This window comes from Rhinolophus ferrumequinum, chromosome 8 (genome assembly GCF_004115265.2).
Source record: "Rhinolophus ferrumequinum isolate MPI-CBG mRhiFer1 chromosome 8, mRhiFer1_v1.p, whole genome shotgun sequence".
Lineage (NCBI taxonomy): Eukaryota > Metazoa > Chordata > Mammalia > Chiroptera > Rhinolophidae > Rhinolophus > Rhinolophus ferrumequinum.
In genome coordinates, this window is record NC_046291.1 from 33,003,286 (window position 1) to 33,026,429 (window position 23,144).

Below are 23,144 nucleotides of genomic sequence, written 5' to 3' on the forward strand. Positions count from 1 at the left end.
CAGAGCTCTGCCTGCTCAGCCTCCTGTCATGATCAAAGTCCCTTCTCTTCACCAAAGCAGGCATTTCTTTGGAACCACAGGCCTCTGCCGTGCATAGTCTGAAAACCTCTGATCTAGAAGAATAAACCGCTAATAGTAGTCAATAATTTGTAAAAGAATAATTATACTATACACTGATGGACATTGAAAGATTATAAAGCCATAAGTAATTTAAATATGTAATGTTGAGAAGCCTGACTATATAGAACAAAATAAAAAGTCAAAATACATACAAATCTTAGTCTATGTAACTATTAAGTGTATGATGAGTATGACAATTCTAATCGTTAAAGGAAGAAGGCTTTTTCAACAAGTAGTGCTTTCAATAAGTCATTAATTAACTAGGAAATTTGGTTACATTATGAAACTAACAGTATATTAAATAGTTAAAATTCAATGTTGTGCTAGGTTGTGAATTCTGAAGAGCATAAACTGGCTTTTTCATCTTTGTGTTCACGTAGTGCCTTACGTATGTACTAGTAGATGCTCCATAAAAATTGTTGAACTATTGTTAAATTTACTTCTTTAGAGCCGGGCCACATAAAATAAATTGGATTTAAAAGTTACTATTATGCAAGAACTTTCGTCTGTAGGGAAGGGATTGGATAATTATCTCTTAGAAGCTTTAAGATGTTGCTGAAAAGTGATTCAAACTTGAGTAGTAACTGAGAATAAGCTACCAGTTATGGAGAATATTTTCATAAGCTTCATTCACTCATTCAAGGACTGAGTGAGCCCACACTAGAACATAGGCAAGAATTGATAATACATTTTCATCATACCCAACCACATAAGGGAGGAACCCCATTTAAAATAAAGAACTGAAAGCTGTCCCTAAAATCTACAATTAGCAGCAAATATAATTCAATATATAAAAAATAACCAATATCAGAAAACATTCCAAAAGTTTATCTTAATTACTATAAACAATATATGACAAGCCTGGGGAAACATGAATGATAAAAGATTATCTATGAAAACAAATATGGTTATGGCAGTTGGATATCATCAGAATGGAAGAGAACCGACTTAGATTTGTGTCTTACCCTTTACCTTACAATTGCCAGATGCATCAGAGTAAAGAAAGACATAAGGGCAGGATGAATAGGTAGAGCACAGATTGTAGGGACAGTGAAACTACTCTGTATGATACCATATTCATAGATATATGTCATTATATTTTTGTCAAAACCCACAGAATGTACAACACCAAGAGTGAAGCCTAATGTAAACTATGGACTATGGGTGATAATGATGTGTCAAGGCAGGTTCATTGACAATTACAAATGCACCGTCTGGTGCTGGATGTTAGTGGAAGATTGTGTGGGGGCGTGGAACAGGGAACTATGTACTTTCCACTCAATTTTGATGTGAACCTAGTATTGCTGTAAAATATCAAGTTTATTAAAAAAAAAAAGAAAGAAACAGGAAACCAAACATTGGTTTCAAAATGAGAACTATACTATTGAAGAAATGTATATTTTTCTTAAGGACAAAATGGAGAAGCAGAAATTTTTTTGACCAAAAGGATTTGTTTAAAAATATAGAGGCATTAAAGAGCTATGGAGCATAGAGTAATACGGAATGTCAACTATAATTATGTAGATAGATATGTATTCACAGGATGTAAAGTACAGTGTAGGGAATAAAGTCAGTGGTATTATAGCAGATATACTTGTATACGATGTCGGAGCAGTAGTAGACTGGGGGGGTGTAAATGTCTAATCATTTTATTGTTTTGTACATCTAAAACTAATACAGGGCCGGCGTGGTGGCTCAGGTGGTTAGAGCTCCATGCTCCTAACTCCGAAGGCTGCCGGTTCGATTCCCACATGGGCCAGTGGGCTCTCAACCACAAGGTGCCAGTTCAATCCCTCGAGTCCCGCAAGAGATGGGGGGCTCTGCCCCCTGCAACTAAGATTGAGCACGGCACCTTGATCTGAGCTGCCGCTGAGCTCCCAGATGGCTCAGTTGGTTGAAGCGCAACCAACTCTCAACCACAAGGTTGCCAGTTCGACTCCCACAAGGGATGGTGGGCTGAGCCCCCTGCAACTAGCAACGGCAACTGGACCTGGAGCTGAGCTGCACCCTCCACAACTAAGACTGAAAGGACAACAACTTGAAGCTGAACGGCACCCTCCACAACTAAGATTGAAAGGACAACAACTTGACTTGGAAAAAAAAAAAGTCCTGGAAGTACACACTGTTCCCCAATAAAGTCCTGTTCCTCTTCCCCAATAAAAATCTTTAAAAAAAAAAAAAAAAAAAAAAACTAATATAAAAAAGTAAAATTTAAAAAAAAAGAGCTATGGAGCAAATATATGTGATGGTTAATATATATATATATATATATATATATATATATATATATATATATAAAGCTTACAGTTTTAAAGCAAAAATATATAAGGTTAATAGCTTAAATAGTTTTATGGCCAACCACATATTTCTCTAAGTAATATAAATGAATTATTTACTCATTAGAATACATTTTCTTTGCTTATTACTTCCTAACTGATATCCTTGTATGTAAACTAGCTCCTTTAACCACTTATAAAGTAGAACGTAAGTATTTAGGAAATAATCCAAAGTGGAGGAAAAGTAATCTTTACTAAAATCATCCCCATAAAAATCTGAAAATAGCCAAAATGTTACTTATTAAGCATTGTATCAATACAATGAAATTCCATCCAATTGTTAAAATAGCAGGAATGTGTGCCATATCAATACATGGAAATGTGTTTTTGAAAAGGGGTCAAATAAAATTTAATTTTATTGGAGTTTTGAAGAGAAAAATGATTTATGCTATGGCTGAATTGCAAGCTAAAAGAATTGTATTTCCTTTATTACTAAAGATAAAAGAAATTCTTTAAGGACATAATAATGCATTATATTCGTTCATTCAGCCAGTCAGTCATCAACTATCAACCACACTTCTGCAATGTTCTCCTGACTGACGGGTCTCCCTCCATTCTTGCTCCCCTTAAGACTATCTTCCTCAAAGTAGCCATATGACCTCGAAAATACTAACTGATGTTACTTGCCTACTTCGAACTCATCCTTTGATTTTTTTCCATTTGATTCTCCTTTGTTGCCTACAAAACAAAGTCTAAATTCCCTTTGTATGGCATATAAGACACATTACAACAGCTCTTGCCTCCCATATAGTTTAGTTCTTTTTCAAATTTTATGTTCTAAACATTTTTAACTGCTTGACGTCCCTTCACGTTTGTGCCATACTGTTTCATGATTCCATGACGTTGCGCTTGCTTTTCCCTTTTCCTGGCACATGCTCCCCGCCTTTTTTTATTTTGTGCATATTCATCCCTCAAGACAGTTCCTGTATTATCCTTCAAGCTGAGTGAGAAACCTCTCCTTGAGTTCTGTATCATCCTATCCATACTTTATCTCAGCAGCTACCAAATCATATTGAAATTATCTGTTCATAGGTCTGCATTCCTCATCAAACCATAAGTTTCTTTAGGGCAGAAGCCATGTTTAGTCACCTTGTGTACCAGCCTGCATCCAGTTCAGTGCCAGGGATATATAGCAGGCATTTACTAAATACAGTGAATACGCGTACTTAATAAATAATCTTACAGGCACTACAACAGAAACTAGTAAACTTCAAATATTCCATTTTCTGCCATCCAGGAACTCACAGTCCATCATACAAAAGAGGACATTAAAAAATGACAGGGAAGAAAGTACTGTAAACAGTCAAATGAGTCACACTGGGTCAAAGTCTGCTGTCTTTTTATCCAAATTTACCCAGAAATTGCTTACCACCAACCATGCTCATCCTTGAAAATAAAGGACTATGGAATTTTCCTCTGTTAAAACATTTCTGAGAAGTGAAATATTTAAAGACAAGTAGGCAGAAGGAAGAGACAAGAGGTCATAGTCGTCTGCAAACTAAATAATCCATCCGCCCTTTGAGATTTTTCCTGTACACTCTCTTCAGTGTGATTGAAAAATCTTCTCAGGTTTGTGTTTTCTAGAATCTGAAATGTGATCAGGGTTTATTTTGTAAATAATGGGAGTGGTGGCAGAATCACTTCCTTTCTATTACTACTCCCAACACTGTTTCATAACGTAAGCACATTAACAAATTTATGTTGTGCTATTAGGCAGGCATAGTGTTAAGATGTGAGATAAGATTATCTCATTCAACCTTCATAACAAGCCTATGAAGTAAGTACTATTATTAACTCCATTTTATAGGGGAGGAAATTGAAACTTAAAGAGGTCCAGTAACTTGCCCAAGATCACGTCTCTAGTAGGCGTTAGAAGCAGGACCGAGCCTAAGCAGTCTGATTGCAGGGCTCCCGGTTTTGGGGTGTACCATACTACCTGACCTGTAAATGGTGAAATGCAATAAACACTCATTACAACTGGTCCGTTATAACTTGTTCTTCACTTCAGGCAAATGGCAATTTATAAGAGTGAAGGAATCAAATTGTCAGTTTGTTGTTATGTTTTGTTTTAAATTAAGGATACTGTGGGAACTGTAGAGTGTTATTAGTTACTATCATGCCTTCTAATAGTAGAGTTTTAAACTTCAAGGATGTTGGGAAAATTAATTCTCCATATATCTGTCTCTCCTTTGTAAAGTCTTTTTATTAAAATATTTTAATATAATTTTTTTTCTATTTGGCAGTTTCAATTAGTATCTAGTTTTTCCAGCAAAAAGAACCTTCATATGGAAAGAAATCTTCACAATTGCTACCTAAAGACTGAAGTGTTTGTTTTTACTTTTTTTTTTTTTACTTTTCTTATTTTATACTCCAGAAAGTTTCCTCATAGAGCTGACTTCCTTTCTGGAAATGATTTTTGTTTCCAACCATGTTGAAAATCCATTTCTTTCGTTCCTTCTCTCTTCTCTTTCTCTCTCTCTCTCTCCCCCCCCCATTCCCTCCCTCCCTCTCCTTTTGCTTCCTTGGTAGTATGGGGAGGAAGGAGGGGGTGGGCACAGGAAAGAGGGGAAAGAAAAAAGAAAAAGAATCACATGCCACAGTGTCTGAATATATCCTTTACTTGTAGATAATTCCATCTGAGTTGCACTTTTGCCTTTTTATTTCCGTTTTTGGACACCTCTTTTATCATCCAGCCAACTGGAATAGACAAAGCACAGTTGGTGCCCTGAGCGACAGAACTCTGGTAGGGGGCTGGCTGTAAATTGACGTGGCATGGAAATTCTCCGCTAAGTTGTAGCAGCTTGCATGTTTCTCCTAAAATCAAGCCCAGCCTCCCGGAGCTGTAGCTTAATCATTATGGGTTCAACGACTTTACAGAAAAATGGATAGAAAAGGTCTTCAGCTCCTTTCTTTGGACTCAAATGTTTTCTTTTTGAGTATCTATGTTGTAGCTGAAAAAATCAAAGCAGTTAAGTCTATAACTTTCTTTTTGCAGCTTAAACAACAGAATTTGCTGCTCTCCCTCTCCTATCCTGCAATTTAATTCCTTACAGATTTTGCCATGGGGTGCGGACTTAGGAAGCTAGAAGACCCTGATGATAGCAGCCCTGGAAAAATATTTTCTACCCTGAAGAGACCTCAAGTGGAAACAAAGACAGAATTTGCTTACGAATATGTATTGCTGGATTTTACTTTACAAGGTATGTTTTGCTTCTATTTTATTCATTAAATGAAATGTTTCAAAGATAAGAGACTAGAAGTTTTTTTAAGTGTTGATTTGTGAATTTTTAAACTGTTTTTCATAGTCAGATCGTATAATCAATCTAACAATAATGCTTTGTTTCTTAGTTATATTTTGAAAGATTTTGGTTTTTGTTTGCTTCATTTTTTTGTAACATGGCTCATAGGTACTTTCTAGAATTAGGAGAACTGCTTGGAAATATTTCTTTCATTTTTCAATCAGATTTATAGCCAAGTACATGACAAATGTTTGATTTCCAGGCCAAGTAGCTATAGCTTTAATGACATTTTGTGTTTTGGAAAAGATTTGAAAGGCCCAAGAAGGTAGCACGTAGGAAATATTACTTGGATCGTGTGGAAAAGTGTTTGCTAAGACAATTTTGAGGTTTCCAACTATGTTAAATCTTGTGCTTGTGCTAGTTATTTGATATTTTTGAGCAAACTAAACTTGAAGTTTGAAAATACAGTAAAAAAGAAAAACTGACAGTCTTCTGTAAGACACTTCCTTTGCTTGGTGCCCTGTCCCTAACAGAGAAACTCCCTGTTCCAGAAAGTTGGAAACACAAATAAACAAGCCCAGATGGCAGCCCTGTGGAAGGAACACAGGCAGCTCGACTTCACAAATACTTTGCCTCACTTCTTTCAGAAACTGAGGAGCCCTGTACAACTGCATGGAAAAAACTGAGTTTTTAAAATGTAGAACTATATCTTTAATAATGCAGTACTAAAAATGAAATTTGGAGTATCTTGCTTGCTGTTAGCATTTCCAGATAACAGTATTCTAAGTTTCTTATTACAAAGCTATACTTGTAATTCTAAAAAGCCACACATTTTATCAGTGAATAGAAAGTTTATACTAAGCAAATCATCATGTTAGATGTTATCTCAACTTTTTTTTAACTTAAACACAAATTCTCTATTTCTTGGTTTGCTCTGTGAACAGTGCATCTTTGTGAGAGAAGCAGGAACAGCCCATTTTTCTTTGTCAAAAATTGAGCTAGCAAGCAAGAAAACTCCCTTCCAAGGACATACACAAAAAATAAACATATACTTTCAACATAGTCATATTTCCATTTTTATCTAAGGCTAAGGCTACCAGCCAAAGGAAATAGTGTCAATATTCTTAATTTTCTTTTTAATTATGAAAGTTAAAAGTAGATTATGATACTAGTGATAATCAAATAACTAACCAATCATGAATTTTTTCTGTATTTTTTCAAAAACCATTGTTTAAGAAAATATTTGTGATGTGGTGCTATGTTTTCTCCATCGATTGTCCTTGTCAATTATTTTTTAGGACTAGTTTCTGTAAATCCATAGGACACAAACATACATTCTCCTAACCTTAAAACCTTCTCTGTTCTTAAACTTTCGGTCAGAGCCATTTTGAGCTGCACTTTAAAATTTGCTGCACAATCCCTCATAGGATCAGAGGGCTTAAAGTAACTTGAAATTTTTTTTCTGATTTATTTCCTTCCGACAATATTAAAAATCTGAAACAAACCTGTATAAATGCAGTCATCCTTAAATCAGAAAAAGCTACAGCTTTTTTAGAAGTCATTTTGGTTTTGTTATTATCAGAAGTCCTTCTCTGCGAAAGGAATATAATTTCTACCTCCACTCTAGGTCTTTGGAAGAGGTAACAACAGAGTATTACACTATATAGTGTAAGTATGGGCATAGTTTGCAAACGTTAACACAGAAAGCAGGCACACATTTTAAAGTTGCACCTGGTTCCTATTTGGTCCAGGCGCCTAAGTCTCCTGATTCCCCTTTTCTCTCCAGTTCTTTCACATTTCTTGTTTTATTTTGTTTTTGTCTCTGACTTTGCCTCAGAAGCCAAGACTGCGTCAGCCCAACTCCACAAACCCCCTTCCTCTATTCTGTTGTCTCTGTCCTTCTCCTGCAATTCCAGTGTACAGAGAAGTGAGTTGCGTGGAGGGTAAAAACACACCAGCCTTACATTTCGCACTGGCAGCCCTGTCCTGGGATTCCTGTAAGGAGGGCTGAACAGTGGCACCTCCTGCCTTTCAGAAGCCACTATGAAATGAGCAACCTTTTCAGGAAACAAAATGGTCTGGTGGCAGCTGTGTGTGCTCATAATGAGCCTGTCTCTTACCTTGTTTTCCTCTGTTTTTCCAAACAGAGGACATGTGACAGTAAAGTCCCAGTGGGGCGAGAGGTGGAGACTCTGAAATTTCCAGTGCCTGGTTATGGGGCCTATAATTACCTAGAACAACTTATTTTCCATTCAGTTACATTCTCTCTCTCTCTCTCTCTCTCTCTCTCTCTCTCTCTCTCTCTCTCTGTCTCTCTCTCTCTCCCTCTTACCCACACGTGGTATTTGTTTTTTTCTGCAGTGGGAGGGGGGCGTACTTTGAGCCATTATTTACATCTCTCTGTGAGAAATAATAGCATACAAATAAGCACATAACACTCTGGAGTCAAAGTTTCTAGGTTCTGAATCTAAGCTTTTTTACTCACTAACTGGCAAATTTGTAGATTTTGCTGTATCTCAGTGTCCTCATCTGTAAAATGGGGTTCTAATGGTGCTTATATAATAGAGTTGCTCTAAGGATTAAAGGAGATAATGCAAGATAATCTGCTTGAAAAGGTACCTCACACTTAGTAAGCACTTAATAAAAGTTAACTATTATCCCTCCTGGCTTTATGCCAGGTCTACCAACCACACTAGTGAGATTTCAGCACAGTTTTTTGTGTGTGATAAATTTTCTGGAAGATTGTATAACAATCTATATATGTGTATTTATCAGATTGTGTGTGAGTGTATGCGAATACATCAATGTGTTATAGAATTTCTTGATGAAAAGTTAAATTAACTCTGCAAATGATCCACAAGGGCTAGTGTACCTCCTTGTACAATCCCTGAAAACAATCTAAATAATAATTGCCTTAAGGATTTTTACAGCATGTACAGTTTTATAATTAAAAAGTTTCTACAATACTAAAAACCCAATAGAAGGATGGATGGTTGTTTCTTTATTTGAATTTCTGGTAGAATTACGTCAAAAAATTGAGTAAAATGGTGCTGGACTCTAACTTGCTTCCTTATTATTAGAACAAGTACCTCTCATTGTCTTTTATCATCACTGTTAACAGCACTAAATACATATGTATGTTCTGTAGAAGACGCCAATAAGTCCTGTAAATACAAAGTGGAGTAAGACATAGTTTCGCCCTCGAGTATTTTATGTTCTAACTGGTCAAACTGAACAAGATCGTGAACTCGTGAACTCCTGAAGATTGGGACCTCTATCTTGACCACTTTTGTATGCCTGTGTCTAGCACAGTGGTTAGCACATGACTGATAGCTATTAAGTCGTGTTGAATTAATAAATAAAAATTAGAACACAGGACAATACAAGAGGTGTCAGCAAAAGGAAAAATCAGTTTTGAATATGATCAGTTAGAACTTGAATTAGGATTTTAACTTACCCTTAATCAGAAAAAGATTAAGAGGTTGAGGCATGTTCTAGGGCTATTGAATAGAGCAGTGCCTTAAGGGAGGTTTTGTAGGAGAGGAGCAGAAAATAAGGTGGGAAATAAATGGCGTGCAGAATGCTCTGACTTTGCAAAGGAGTTATGCCTTGATTCTATGGGGAATAAATAGTTGTAAAGGCTTTTGAACGAGTAGTTAGTTGATAGAAGTGTTGTTAGAAGATTAATGTGAGGTTGCAGTGGGGTAAGATGGGGGAGGAAAGTTAGAAGACAGTTTGTAGTGCTCAAGGCTAATCCCGAGGCATACCTTCTCTGAGGGGCAGCAACAAGGATGGGATGTCAGGGCTAAATATCACAGACATTATGAAGGAGGAACTTCCTTAGCCTGTGGCTGGCTAATATGAAGGGACAGAAAGAATGAGGAATCCTGGATGACTTCCCGGTTCTGAGCCTGAGTAACTGTGGAAATAACGATGCTTTTTACAGCAGGAGGGGCGTCCCAAAGACACTCAGCGTGTGGTGGGAGAGCAATTCCATTACAGGCATGTTGCATCTGAGGTGGCAGAAGAACATGCTGGAAGAAACAGTTATAAATGCAAGGATCGGGATGATGATTTCCAGGATGAACTGAAATAGATAAAGTCTTAAAAAGAGGGAATATGGGCAGAGTACAAGTGTCTTGAGCTGAGCCATCAGCAGTTAGCCATATTGAGGACAAGTCAACAAAAATGGCAGAGAACGGAGCAATCAGGACTGTGTAGCACCAGAGAACACAAGGAAAGGGAGGGTTGCAAACAGCAAGAAATGGTCAGTAATTTTAAATACTAGACAACTTTCAAGAAGAATGAAGATGCAGCACTGAAGAGAATGCATTTAAAAATCAACAAGAGATGAATAAACGGAAAGGAAGGAGGAAAGGAAGAAGGGAGGGAGGGAGGAAAAGAGAAGGAAGGAAGGAAGGTGGAAGGGTCCAAGCTCAATTTTCTATTTCTGTCTGAATCTAATAAGTTCTTGGGCATTTCCTCAAGCAGTCAAAAGATTTTCAAATGTAAAGTACTGCTTAGAAAGAAATTAATAATAAAAATGACTCAATTTACTAAGGGAGCAACATAATCCCTATCATGGTGCCTAGCCCAAATTCCTACGAAATGAAAAAACTATCTAAGGAGTCCCATTATATTTGAAATGGTGAGATATTTTGGTTTAGAAAAATAATAAAACCTCACAAATTCAGACTATTATGGGAGAGAAATATCTCATTCTGAACTGGGGGAGGAGAGACTCTGATAATAGCATACGGTTGACCCATTTAAATAAATATTGATGTTGGGAGAAAATTTATGTCCATTTCTATCAACGATCTACATTATGTTGTTTTTTCCTACATATGCTTTTTATATCTGGGTGGACATATATTTATTTTCTCAGCTAACTCTTAGCGAGCACTTACAGAGCTAGGAAGTAGGCTACAAAGATAAGTAGAGTTTAGTCCCTGCCCTCTATGAACTTGCATCCTACTGAAGGACACCAATAAATAAGCATTACGTTACAACATGTACTCTGCATGCTGTGATACAGGCTGTGCTAGAAGTAATGAGGGTCCCAGAAGCAGAAAGAATACCTCCACCCACTTGGTGGGATCCAGAAAGACTCCTTAAAAAAGTGCCACCTGATTTGAGATCTAAAGAATGAGTGGGACTTAGAAAAGGGTTGTATCCAGAACACATAAAATACAGGGAACCCCCATATAACATGGCACGTCTATAACATGGTTTCACTCTAACGCGGTTCAAGAATTGGGGAAAACCCTCGTACAACACGGCACCCTAGACCACGGTTTCACTCTAACACAGTTTGAGAATTAGAGAACTCCCCAAACAACATGGAACATAATAAGAGCTTTTAAGAGCAAAAGATACCTCATTTGAAATTTTTCATTCAAGCATGGATGTCGTATGAGATTTGACTGCAGAATTTCAAAATTCATTAGAATTTTAAATCCATTTTGTTCGTGGAGTATTAAGTTCGGAGGATGAAGATATCTTGTCAAAAAGAAAACACCCTCAGTTAATGGTGCTTAGTAGTGATGACGAAGAAAACATTATTTAATACATATTAATACATTATATCTTTGGTGAAAATTGCTTTAATAAACATATTTCTCTTAATTATAAAAATATAATAGTATGGTTTTTTAATTTTTGGAAACTAACCCCCTTTTTTGTACTAGTTCTTTGTTTCGTATAACACAGATTCTCATAACACAGCATTTTAGGAACCTGACAACCGTGTTATACGGGGGTTACCTGTATAACTGTAAATAAATGAGTAAGGAGAAGATAAACAACCCATTAGAAAAATGGACAAGGAACTTGAACAGGCCGTTCACAAAACAGAAAATCCAAATTGTCAATAGACATGTGAAACTGTGCTCAACCTCATTAATAATCAGAAAAATTCCTGAGAAAGCTACAATGAGATGCCACCACAAATCATCCAAAGAGGCTACAATTTAAAAAGTCTGCTTATACCAGCTGTTAGCAAATTGGTACAATCATGTTGAAAAAGTGCTTTGGCATTATCAGTGAGTTGCAGAAATACCCAACAGAAATGTGAACACATGTGCACCAGGAGGTACATACCACCATGTTCATACAAGTGTTTGTAGTGACCTCAAAGTGTGAACAACTCTGGAATCCAAGAACAAGAGACTGGAAAAATAAACTCTGGTCTACTCTCCCAGTGAGACACTACTCCGCAGAAGTCAGCAGACTCTTCCTATAAAGGGCCAGATATAGTAGGTGTTTTAGGCTTTTTGAGCCACGTGGTCTCTCACTGTCACAACTACTCAGCGCAGCCACTGTATTACCAACATACCATATGTAACCGAAGAAGCCATGGGCGGTACTTGCCCAACCTCTACTCTACTGCAATGAAAATGAACCAACGACACAAGATACACAAGGTGAACTTCACAAGCATCATGATGAGTGAAAGAAGACAGAAGTACAGACTCCATGATTCCACTGACATACAGCTCAAAACGCTGGCAAAACTGAACTACAGGGTTCGGGGCTGTGTTCTTGGGTGGTAAACTAGAAAGAGCAGAAAAGTGACGACCATAAAAGTCAAAGCAGTACTGAGAGGGAGAGGGGCGTTGTGAAGGGAAAGGGTGAGATGGAGGCTGATGGAGTGCCTGCCATTTTCTGATTTTTCAGTGGATGGTGGTGATGCAAGTGTTGGCAGTTTTAAATATTTTGTACAATATTTTTGTATATTACATTTCTACCCCCACCCCAAATTTTTGAAAAGGTTAAAAAAAAAGACGGAGTAGGAATTGGGGGTAAAGCAAATAAGGCTGAAACACAAAATGTACAGACTCAGAAATGAGAGAAAATTTTATGGTCGGTCTAAGAACTACAAATGAAACAGAATCGGGGGGGAGGGCATTGGCACCTAAAGTAGGCAGCACTGAATCCTAAGGCTGCGGGAGTTGGAAATGGTTATAATTTGGTCTTTCGTGTTCTGCTTATAATAATGAACAGTACAGTTCAATAGAGTTCTAGTGTATTTAAAAACTCCAGCTATATTATTTCCATTAAATATGTTAACTGAATGACTACACAGATGTCAGCTTTCATTGAAAACAAAAGATTCCACATTTGGATGTTGTTTATATAGTAGTTTATATTTCTAAGTAATTTAAAATATTTTGATAAGTAGAGTAAACCTTTTAGTTCCATACGGTAATTGTTTAACAATTTATTGTAGTCCAAAGGCTTTAGCCCAGCTTATGTCTGACTTTTCACAAATTCTGGTTAACATAATCCAAATCAATGAAGTTTTACTTTCCTGTAGGTACTAGAGTGTACTGGCTCTGGAGTCATTCTGTCTCGTTCAATCACAGCCTTACTTACTACTTACTTACTAGCAATTTGGGCAATTTACAAAATCACTCTTCCTGAGTTTCCTCATCTAAGAATAATATCTATCTTAGGGAGTGTTGTAAGGATTAATTAAGATTAGACAGGCATAGCCATAGTTATTGTATTGAAGAGTCAGCCATAAACCTTTGAAAATTGAAACAAAAAAAAGATTAGGCATGTCAAGCACTTCGCATGCCTAATGGTGTCTGGCACAAGATATGCACTTGGTATATGTTACCTATTATTTATTACTATAATTGCTAGATATCATATGGAGATTTACAGTCTGTTCCCTTTAGAAAATAGGGTAAAATTACTTGCCAATGTTTGCACATTGTATTTTTATCTGAGGAAACAATGTTTCACAAATAGTTCAGAAATACATACCAATCTTCAGAAGTAAATTGGTGGAAAGATCATATCTGCGTCTTGGACTATTTTCATAGCGTTACATCATCAGAGCAAAGCTTTTGGCATTGGACGAGTCCTTAGCTTAATACTAGAGTACCTCTGTTTTTAAATTTGGTCTTTGTCTCCAAAGACTTTAAGCAAAGGAGCATTGAAAAGTCTATTGGTTATTTTATTTTAGAAATTATAAGGATAAATGTAAATTGTTGCTTAACCTTCAGCATATTTCAATTTTAATCATAAAAATCCACTTTGCATGTGTACAGTTTTCAAAGCAACTGCAAAATGCTTTATTTCATCAGTTCTTCACAATAGCCTTGTACAGTCTAATAAAGCTTTCACAAATCATGTAGCATCAATTTAATAGTAACCCGCCACACCCATTAATGCTGTAAACAACACCATTTGTTTCTTCTCCCGAAGAATTAAGAAAGAACTGATGGTGGTTGGGGAGCTCAGAGCGAGATGGTTTGCAGCTGCTGCTAACCGCCTGTTCTGTTCAACTTCTAGCCAAAACAACCACTACCTCCCCCTTAATTTCCTGTGTTTAAAAAGCCATAGAGCCTCTGATATTACTGCCCCAGTGTAAGGACATCAAATCAAAGGCTTGGCCTCAAACACTAAGCGTATCATGGAGACGTAATTACTCACTCTGGCGAGCACTGATGAAACTTCCTCACTCTGTATGCACGGCTCTCCCCTTCCTCACATCTCTAAGCTGAATCGGCCTTCCCATCTCATTTCAGCGCAGTTTAAAACATTAAGAATCAAGGGAATTACATGAAGGAAAGTTCTCCATAAAATTCCCAGTTTATTTTTCCTCCTCTTGCTCCTGGGTTTACCCTTCTTGACTGACACTGGCGTGTTTAAAGCAAGTCCTGACGTAGGAAAGAAGCACAATTTGTTAATGGAGTGATCCAGGGCCCCCCTACCACCGTCCTCCTCCTGTCCTCACTAGTGAGGAAGACTTGGATCCTTTCTCTGTGTCCTAGGATGCTGAACGCTGTCTAACATGGTCGGGCCTAGACCTGAGAAGGCTCTGGTCTGCAGAATCCCTGGAGTGACCCAGAGCAGAAGTCACAAACCAACGAGACATGGGCCGTATTCAGCCGTCAGACAGGTCTCACTTGGTGTGTACAGAATTAAAATATTTGAATTAACTGTCAGTTTTAAAAATTGAAAGAGAGGAAGTGGAAGAGGGTAAAGGGGGTCAAATATATGGTGATAAAAGGAGACTTGACTCTGGGTGGTGAACACCCAATGCAGTTATATAGATGATATATTATACTCGTAGAATTGTACACTTGAAGCATAGAATCTTATTAACCAATGTCACCCCAATAAATTCAATGAATTTTTTTTTAATGGAAAGATATTATGTAAGAATCTGGATTTGGAGGGCTCATGTTTTACAGTCAAAGCAACTCCCTGACATGAATACAATTACTTATCCATGTCTCAGAGAGGTAAGGAACTTGTTTCAGATCACATGCCTAGCAAATGGCATAACCAGGGTTTGCACCCAGGGGATTTGCTTCTAGAGCCTAATATTCTTAGTGAGAATAGTGCATTGCCGCTCTAACAAAATAACCAGTGGTTGTACAGCACGCACTACGTGCCAGATACTTTGTAGGAAAATCTATTAATTTATTTAAAGCTCCTAAGGTAGATTCCATTATTATTCTCACTTTGCAGATAAGGAAACTGAGGCACATGGATGCAAAAGTACCTTTCCAGGCTAGTCAGTGGCAAAGCTGGGATGTGAAGCCAGGCAATCTGGTCCCAGAGTCTATGCTCTAAAACCCTGCTCCATGAGCACCCTGAAGCTCTGTTAATTGAATATGTAAATGTTACATCCAATTTTTCATTCAGTTGGTCTTTCAATAAGTATTTCTTAAGCACTTATCATAATTGTAATGTCTATCCTGAGTGCTAACTATCAAAAGACACAGACCTCCAGATAGGAGAATATGCACACTTGAGACAGTTGAATAATTAACATGAAGCACTGCGCCCAAAACGAGCGTGATTATTACACAAATTTATGTTAAGATATATTTACTAGTAGTGCTGATGTACAATTTTTTTTCTCCCTTTGTAACTTCTCTGGCTTTCTCAGTTTGTATTCTCCTGAAACTCTGTGTGTGTGCGTGTGTGTGTGTGTGTGTGTGTGTGTGTGTTTCGCACATTAACATTTCTTTTGCATTGAGTCTCAAGAAATAACCTTACTTTACTGAGAGTGCAAGAGGTGGATTAAACCAGAAAAGCTGGATTTATTCCACTGACACAGAATTTCTCTGACATCACCTGAGAGTGAGGTATTCCTTAGAAATGCATTCTCTACCTGAACAGGGACCTCTTGAAGCACCAATATTCTGTTATAGCTATCTCCTTGGTGATTATTTTTAATGCGTTACATAACTCTGCCTTTGAAAACCATGCTCTAAACAATACAAGAGGGAATGGCTCTCATTATCATTATCAGTGTGGGCCAACGAAGTGTGGAAAGCCCTCTAAGTGACCCCATACTGTAAAGCTTTCATAGTTCTTTTATCTAGTTTATAATTCATTTGATTCCCTCTATTGTCATCCCCCCCCTTTGCTATTACCATTGTGTCCCTAGTACTACTTCTAACCCCGTGGGTCTCCTCCAAACCTCTATCCAATGACTTGGCATTGGACACGAGATGCTCTTAAGCGTACACACCCACAGAATTAAATAACATTGAATCACATAGACAGAAAGTGGTGCACTGTTCAATTCTTTTTAAGCCTTCCCATCAGTTTAGAGTTAATATGTCTTTAACACCTAATAATTAATTTTTCTTTTCAACACAGGTTTCAACACAGAGCAGAGCTGTGGGTCAGAGTCTGGCAGATAACAGTATCTAGCTAGAATCTAATAAGTGTTTTCCTTCATTGTACTTATTTGTATAGTAGTCGATTCTGTTTTTATGGTTGCGTGAGAGATATAAATTCTTTTAGAAATAAATTTCAGTTTATTACCAATGTACCCATTAAACTATGGCTTACTATTTTCTTATCACTTAATAATTTTATTTTTACTAACCACTAAGTAATTTTATTTTAACCATTTTAACTGTCCTAACTATTTTTAAGTGTACAGTTCAGTGGCATTAAGTACATACACATTGTTGTGCCAACACCACCACCACCACCATCCATCTCCAGATAACATACAATCTTTAATGATGAAGGTGGTATTAATATTCTGGAACTAAAATAGTCAAATATAGTTGACTCTTGAACAACATGGGGGGTAGGGGCACCACCCCAGCAGTCGAAAATCTGCATATAATTTTTGACTCCCCCAAAAACTTTACTAATAGCCTATTGTTGACCGGAAGCCTTACTGGTAACATAAACAGTCGCTTAACACGTATTTGTATATTATATGTATTACACACTGTATTTTCACACTACAGTAAGCTAGAGATAAGAAAAAAAATCATAATAAAGAGAAAATACACGTACAGTATTTATATATAAAAAATCCACACATAAGTAGGCCCATGCTGTTCAAACCTGTGTTGTTCAAAGGACAACTGTAATATTACTAATTGCTGAGCATCTGGTGAAAATACAGAATAATTGAAGTATTTTCAAATATTCCATGTTTAATAACAATTTAAGTGCCCCTTTGAACTCATGAAATGCCTTTTATGTGTGGGCTGTTGCACTGCCCTACTCTCTGGGATGGTGGCAAGATACAGAGACCAGGTGGAACATGGAGTTGCCTAAATCACTCTGAACTCTGAGCCAGGGCTCCAGAAGAGGGGACTTTTCCCAACCTTGAGTTCTTGATTCCTGGGGTTTCCTTCTAAGCAATGGTTCCAGGGTAGACTGAGTGAGACAGTATAGGACTTAACAGTGACTCAGAACCAGTTAGTGAGAGAAGCAAGGCCAGCAGGACCCATAAGCTCTCCCAAACCAGCAAGTTCATTCGTTGTCTGTGATGCAGTCCTCCCCCAAATTTCTCTCCAGATGGAGCTGATTACACCCAATATAGCTCCACCTCTCATTACTTTTTACCTCATTGGCAATGTAGTTTTCCTCATTGTAATATCATTAATTTCTGGAACATAATGTGGGGCCTGAAGCTAGAGCTTTCCAAAGTGAATATAACCTTTAACTCTACCTGGTTGGATTCTCACTCGGTTCTTGACCACCCTCACTTTTATGATCAAAAGAATAACAATTCTACGACACTGCCTGTGTGTTCTTTCCCTGTTGTGTCTCTCTCCTACAAGGCCTAAATAATCTGTACAGTTGTTGCTGAACTTACTAACCTAACTGTTTTTATTTCCGCTAGCTACCGTGTTTCCCTGAAAATAAGATTTAGCTGTACAATCAACTCTAATGCGTCTTTTGGAGCAAAAATTAATACAAGACCCGGTATATTACATTATATTATATTATATTAATTATATTATATATTATATTAATATATTATATTATATACCTGGTCTTATATTATAGTAAAATAAGACCTAGTCATAGTAATTTTTGCTCCAAAAGACGCATTAGAGCTGATGGTCTAGCTAGGTCTTATTTTCCAGGAAACACGGTAACCTTGACGACCTTCCTTCCTTTCTGCAATAATTTTACCTCTTAGTTCCCCTTATGAATAGTTTTTCCAACTTAACATAATGACCTATGAAAATGTGAGGCATAGAAAGAGACATAAGGTAAGTTCCTTGTTTTTAAGGAATTCTCAGTCTAACAGCAGAGACAAACATATAAACAAGTAATGAATCATCAGACAGTCTGCTAAGGGAACTAGTAGAATGCACAGCACAGAGGACGGAGCGAGGAACTCAGGCTCGGGGAGCAGGGAAGGAAACGAGGCCTGGGAGCATAAAACTGTGTTGGAGGCTCAGGAGCTCCAGTAGTTCAGGTCTGCTGAAGCAAGACACACAAGAAAAAGGAGGCCAAGAGTGAAGGCTGAGGAAGTAGGCAGAGGCCAGACTAGAAAGAGTCTGTTGTATCACGTGAAAGCATTTCCACTTTCTGCAATAAGCAATGAGGATCCATAAAAAGAAAGCAATTTTTTAAAAACTTTGTAGGATTAGTATATAGTTCTGAAAATAAGTTTAGGCTGTGTTTCATTACTCAGTCTTAACAATTTATTCTATATTATAGTTTTCCAGTGCCTTTGTTTGGAAATCAGCGTTGGTAGTGAAAATACTGAAAAATAGTAAAAACAAATGACTCACAGAGTGATTGCCACATACCAGGCAGAACTGGGCCATTTTACAATGAAACCCATCTGTACCTTCAAAGTCTAGGATCATTCTGTTTTTATTCCTATCATAATGATGGAGAAAATATATTGTAAATAGATTAGTTTAAATCCAAAAGAGGATGAAAATTTGAGGAAGTGGATTTGTCCTGGTTTATATAACTTTTCTACTGAGTGATATATTTTCATTTGAGAAGTTGGTATGAGTACCCACTGATGGTGGATTTCTGTTCCATCACGTGGATATTAATGTAAAAGGAGGTGGGGATTTCCTCTGACCCTTCTTCCTCGTCTGTTTCTTAACCTCCTTCCTGTGTCCAGGCAATTAGCAGCAGTTCTTTGCTGGACGCCACTGACCACACTGACAGAGGCCGACAGCCAGCACTGCCCAGACCTGGAATGCATTTCACATTTTGTTACTCAAGAGATACTCAATTTGCAGGTCTATTTCTAGACACTAATTCTTGATTGTTTTCCAGAAAATTAGAAATATTGTTACGGAAGATAAAGTTGTTCCTTTAATACTACTGGAACATTAGGAACATTTTCCCAAGCAACACACCCTTTTCCTTTTACTAAAAACTGTACAGATTGTACTATTCTATAGTTTCTACAGATTTACTCTGCTTCAAAGGGATAGTTGAGTTGCATACCAACTTTGCATTTAAATTTCTTCTACACTCAGAATTCTTACTTATTAGGAAGAACTTTTGGATACCTTTACTTTTCAATCCCTTTCCTCAAGCATTTTTATAAGTGCCATAAGAAATCTTATTTTTAGTTTCCCAGATAAACTTAAAACATGGTGCTTTTGAAGTGTCATTGGAAATAACAATTCTTGCTTAACAAATACCATTTCTCCCAATTTTTAATTTTTAGATTTGTATGAATTTTATTCTTAAGAAATTATGCATCTCATCTTGTTCAGAATCATCAAAACAATTGGCTTTTAACTTAATATTGTTTCTCTTATATATGTCATCAATATCTATAACTGGAAATATAGTCAAATGAAATCCTAAAAAAAAAAAAGCTGCATTAATTGAAAAAAAACACATAAGGCATTGTATTTTTACTTTAAAATATATTGGTAATACTGTATACCTACCAACTCATAAGGTTACTGTTGCTTTTTTCTGAAATTAATTTAGAAAATGTATAATATACATTAGTATATCTTTATTTGAGATGAAATCATATGGATATCTTGCCTCTTCATTAGTATATCACACAGAAATAATGTATAATTCAATTTCGTAACGTCCAAATTTCTCTGCATTCGTTGTTTCAGCTTCGCCAAACCCAGAAGTCATCAAGATAAATTCAATTCCAGATATAGTAACAAAAGTGGAAGATTACTATCTTAAAGGATATATTGTTGGGGCTATTCATCCTGTTATACAACCTGTGCGGCAACGAAAACACCTACCTGCAAGTTACCTATATAGGGTGGTGCTGTCACGCTTGAAATTAAGGTAGGCCTGCTGTTCAGGAAAACAATCATACTAAGAAGCTACTGAGAGTGACAGTTTTCTTTGTCTAAAAGTACAGAAAGTCTGAACAGTGATGGAGATAAAGGATATTAGGGGTTTTGGTTTAAGGCACATTTTCCAGCGGTTGAACCTAGATTGAGAGAAGGAAACTTACATTTCCTTCCTTAAAACTCATCGATGGTAGCCCCTTGCAGACAAACGGTGAGGTCTTGGTGAGGATGTCAGTGAACAAGCGAAAGGAAAGCAAACTCAAGAAAGAAGCACCTGGAAGTTCCTGTAGCAACTTCACCAGATGAGGGAGTAGCAGTTAGCTACAAGTCCTGTCACTGGGCTGAAAGCTGACTAGACCATTGAAGTCCAGTGTCATTGAACATTTTTTTGAACTGTCCTATATTGTTTTATTGCTAGTGGCAACAGCAACTGAGCTCTACCTTCTATACAGTTCATAGCAGAAAGGCCTACGTGCCAAGTTCTCACAAAGTGGATAAACCTCTTATCAATTTTTTCCAAAAAAAATAGGATGTAGAAAGCATCCATTTTAGTTTATTTTTTAAATAAAATTTTTTAAGTAGCTACTTTCCCAAACAATACTGCAACCATTTTCACCAGCCAAGCTTGTAAGTTTGATAGTTTTGAAAATACTGTTGCTCCTTCCTATGAAGAATTAAAAGAACCAGACCAATGTCTTTGATTAACACATCACATTTTTTACACAACTCTTCAACAATATCAAAACTATCTCAAAGTCCAGGGTAAAAACTGTATTTTCTCTTAACTAATAATCAGTCACTTTAGCTATGAAAGGGCTATGCAGAGAAGGAAAAATGAAATAAGAGGAAAAGAGAAAAAACAGGGAAATTGGAAAGAAAAAAAAGGTTTTTAAAAAATTCCAGGTGTGCTTTTAAGGGACACTGTCTGCTACTAAGTAACTGCCTACGTATGGATGTCTGACCTCTCCAGTGTAGACTTCATCCTGTGCAGTCTCGTCAGATATTTACTAGTTCAAGCATTACTAAATAAACATGCCATTTTACCACACAGTAGTAATACAGTCTTTATAAGCCATGTATACATTATCTTTCTTCTCTTTGAGCGTTACTTCAAGTAGACTTAGTAGTGCCCTGATAAGGCTAAGAATAAATAAAAGGTAAAGGTCAGAAAGGAAGAAAAAGGAAAAATACAGGACAATGTTTATCTGCATTTAAATTGGATTTTTACTTGTGCTTTTATACAATAATGAGGTATAACAGTGATCTAAAATCATTTCTCATAATTTTATTAAAGCAAAATAGACATGAAGTTTTTCTTCTATATTAAATTAGAAATTAAATTAATAGAGGTTTACATTAAGGAAATTTAAATTAATAAAAGTTACTGTGTTTTTCTGGTATTATTACATAAGAAGACAACCATTTGCCTTGAAATAACAAAAAGAAAAAAGAAAAAAGATTGCCTTGACTGTATTTTTGAGTGGCTCACTTATTTTCACATGAGCATACTAGCTTACAATCAGCAGTTGGCTTCCAACCATGAACATATTCTCTGTTACAGCCCGAAGCATTCGGCATCACCCACTGGACAAAGACGCCCAAGGCTTGTGATTGAGGAATGTCCTCTAACTTATGAGACACAAACAAATGATGTAGCAAAAGAACTGATAGAAAAGGTACTAAATGTATATATTTTTTCATGGTATATTGAAAAGTATTTGTTGTTTCTTCTTTACCAATTTCCTTTCTTGTTTAAAAAGAGCAAGGAAATAATAGGTGACTTATTCTACCAGAACTTAAAACATATTGAAGCACACATACCAATTTGTACAGACTTAAACACAGAAATACAGGCCAATGGAAATGCCCGAAATAAATTTATACACATACAAGAAGTTTCGTAACAAACCTGATGACATAAAATGGGGGAATAATCATTACTTAATAAGTGCTGCTGGGAAAGTGGGCAATTGTTCTGTAAGAAATATATTCCATACATTTCAAATGAGATACAGAGATAATTTTTTAAGTATAAAAACTCTGAAAGAAAATGAAAGAGTAGACATATTCAATTATAAATAGATTGAGAAGTTCGATTTTAGTATACTAGGAAAACTAAGCTTTAAAAAAAAGAATCGGGGAAATCTGCAATAAATGTGTCCAATGGGAGCTTGGTTTTCAGAATACATATGAAATGAATACAAATGCATCAAAGTGATGTTCAGTCTTTAATGGACAGAATCTATGAACAATGAATACAAAAGGAAATACAAATAATAAAGAGACATTTGGTAGACGGTTCAACCTAACTGATAGTTTTTAATGTAATAAAAACTGACAATACATTACCAATATTTACTGAGAAATTAAACTGAAAGTATTAAATCCAGTGTTGGAAGAGCTTTAAGAAAATACTCATATATTGCAACTGACATTTTAATAAGCTAGTACAGTGTCCTTGAGTATCAATTTGGTGATAAAAATCATCCCGTTTTATTTTGTGACCCAGTAATTTCTTCTTTAGGAATCTATTCCAAGAAATTAATTGAAAATGGAAAAAGTCACTTTCATACAAAGATACTTTAATCAACAGTGAATAAAGGATCAAATTCCCAATAATTAGAAAACTGAGAAAGAGGCAAAGGTATATCAATACAATGGAATAATGGAATAATATTTTATGGGCATTAAGCCTGACAACTATATTATACTGACTGTCAGGATAGAAAAGTCTACATAATATAATCTAATTTAAACTTAAATGAGGGGCGGCCGGTTAGCTCAGTTGGTTAGAGCGCGGTGCTCTTAACAACAAGGTTGCCAGTTCGATCCCCACATGGGCCACTGTGAGCTGCGCCCTCCACAACTAGATTGAAACAACTACTTGAGTAGGAGCTGATGGGTCCTGG

The 23,144-nt window shown here is 36.6% G+C and overlaps 2 protein-coding genes across 8 annotated transcripts in view; one reads left to right on the forward strand and one right to left on the reverse strand.

The window, feature by feature from the left end:
- Positions 1-7,991, reverse strand: part of PLCL1 (phospholipase C like 1 (inactive)) — a 406,607-nt gene extending 398,616 nt beyond the window's left edge. The window contains exon 1 of the mRNA XM_033113055.1: positions 7,816-7,991. The gene's annotated coding sequence lies outside the window, so the exon portion shown is untranslated. The remainder of the gene's footprint in view (positions 1-7,815) is intronic.
- RFTN2 (raftlin family member 2) overlaps positions 4,213-23,144 on the forward strand; it is a 54,998-nt gene continuing 36,066 nt past the window's right edge. Inside the window, exons 1-4 of one of the 7 annotated variants that reach the window (XM_033113062.1) lie at positions 4,213-4,233; positions 5,510-5,656; positions 20,044-20,227; positions 21,797-21,911. In XM_033113062.1, the coding sequence (XP_032968953.1) occupies positions 5,518-5,656; positions 20,044-20,227; positions 21,797-21,911 (438 nt within the window). In that variant the 5' untranslated portion in view covers positions 4,213-4,233; positions 5,510-5,517. The other 6 variants (XM_033113059.1, XM_033113061.1, XM_033113057.1 and 3 more) reach the window with 6 other exon arrangements.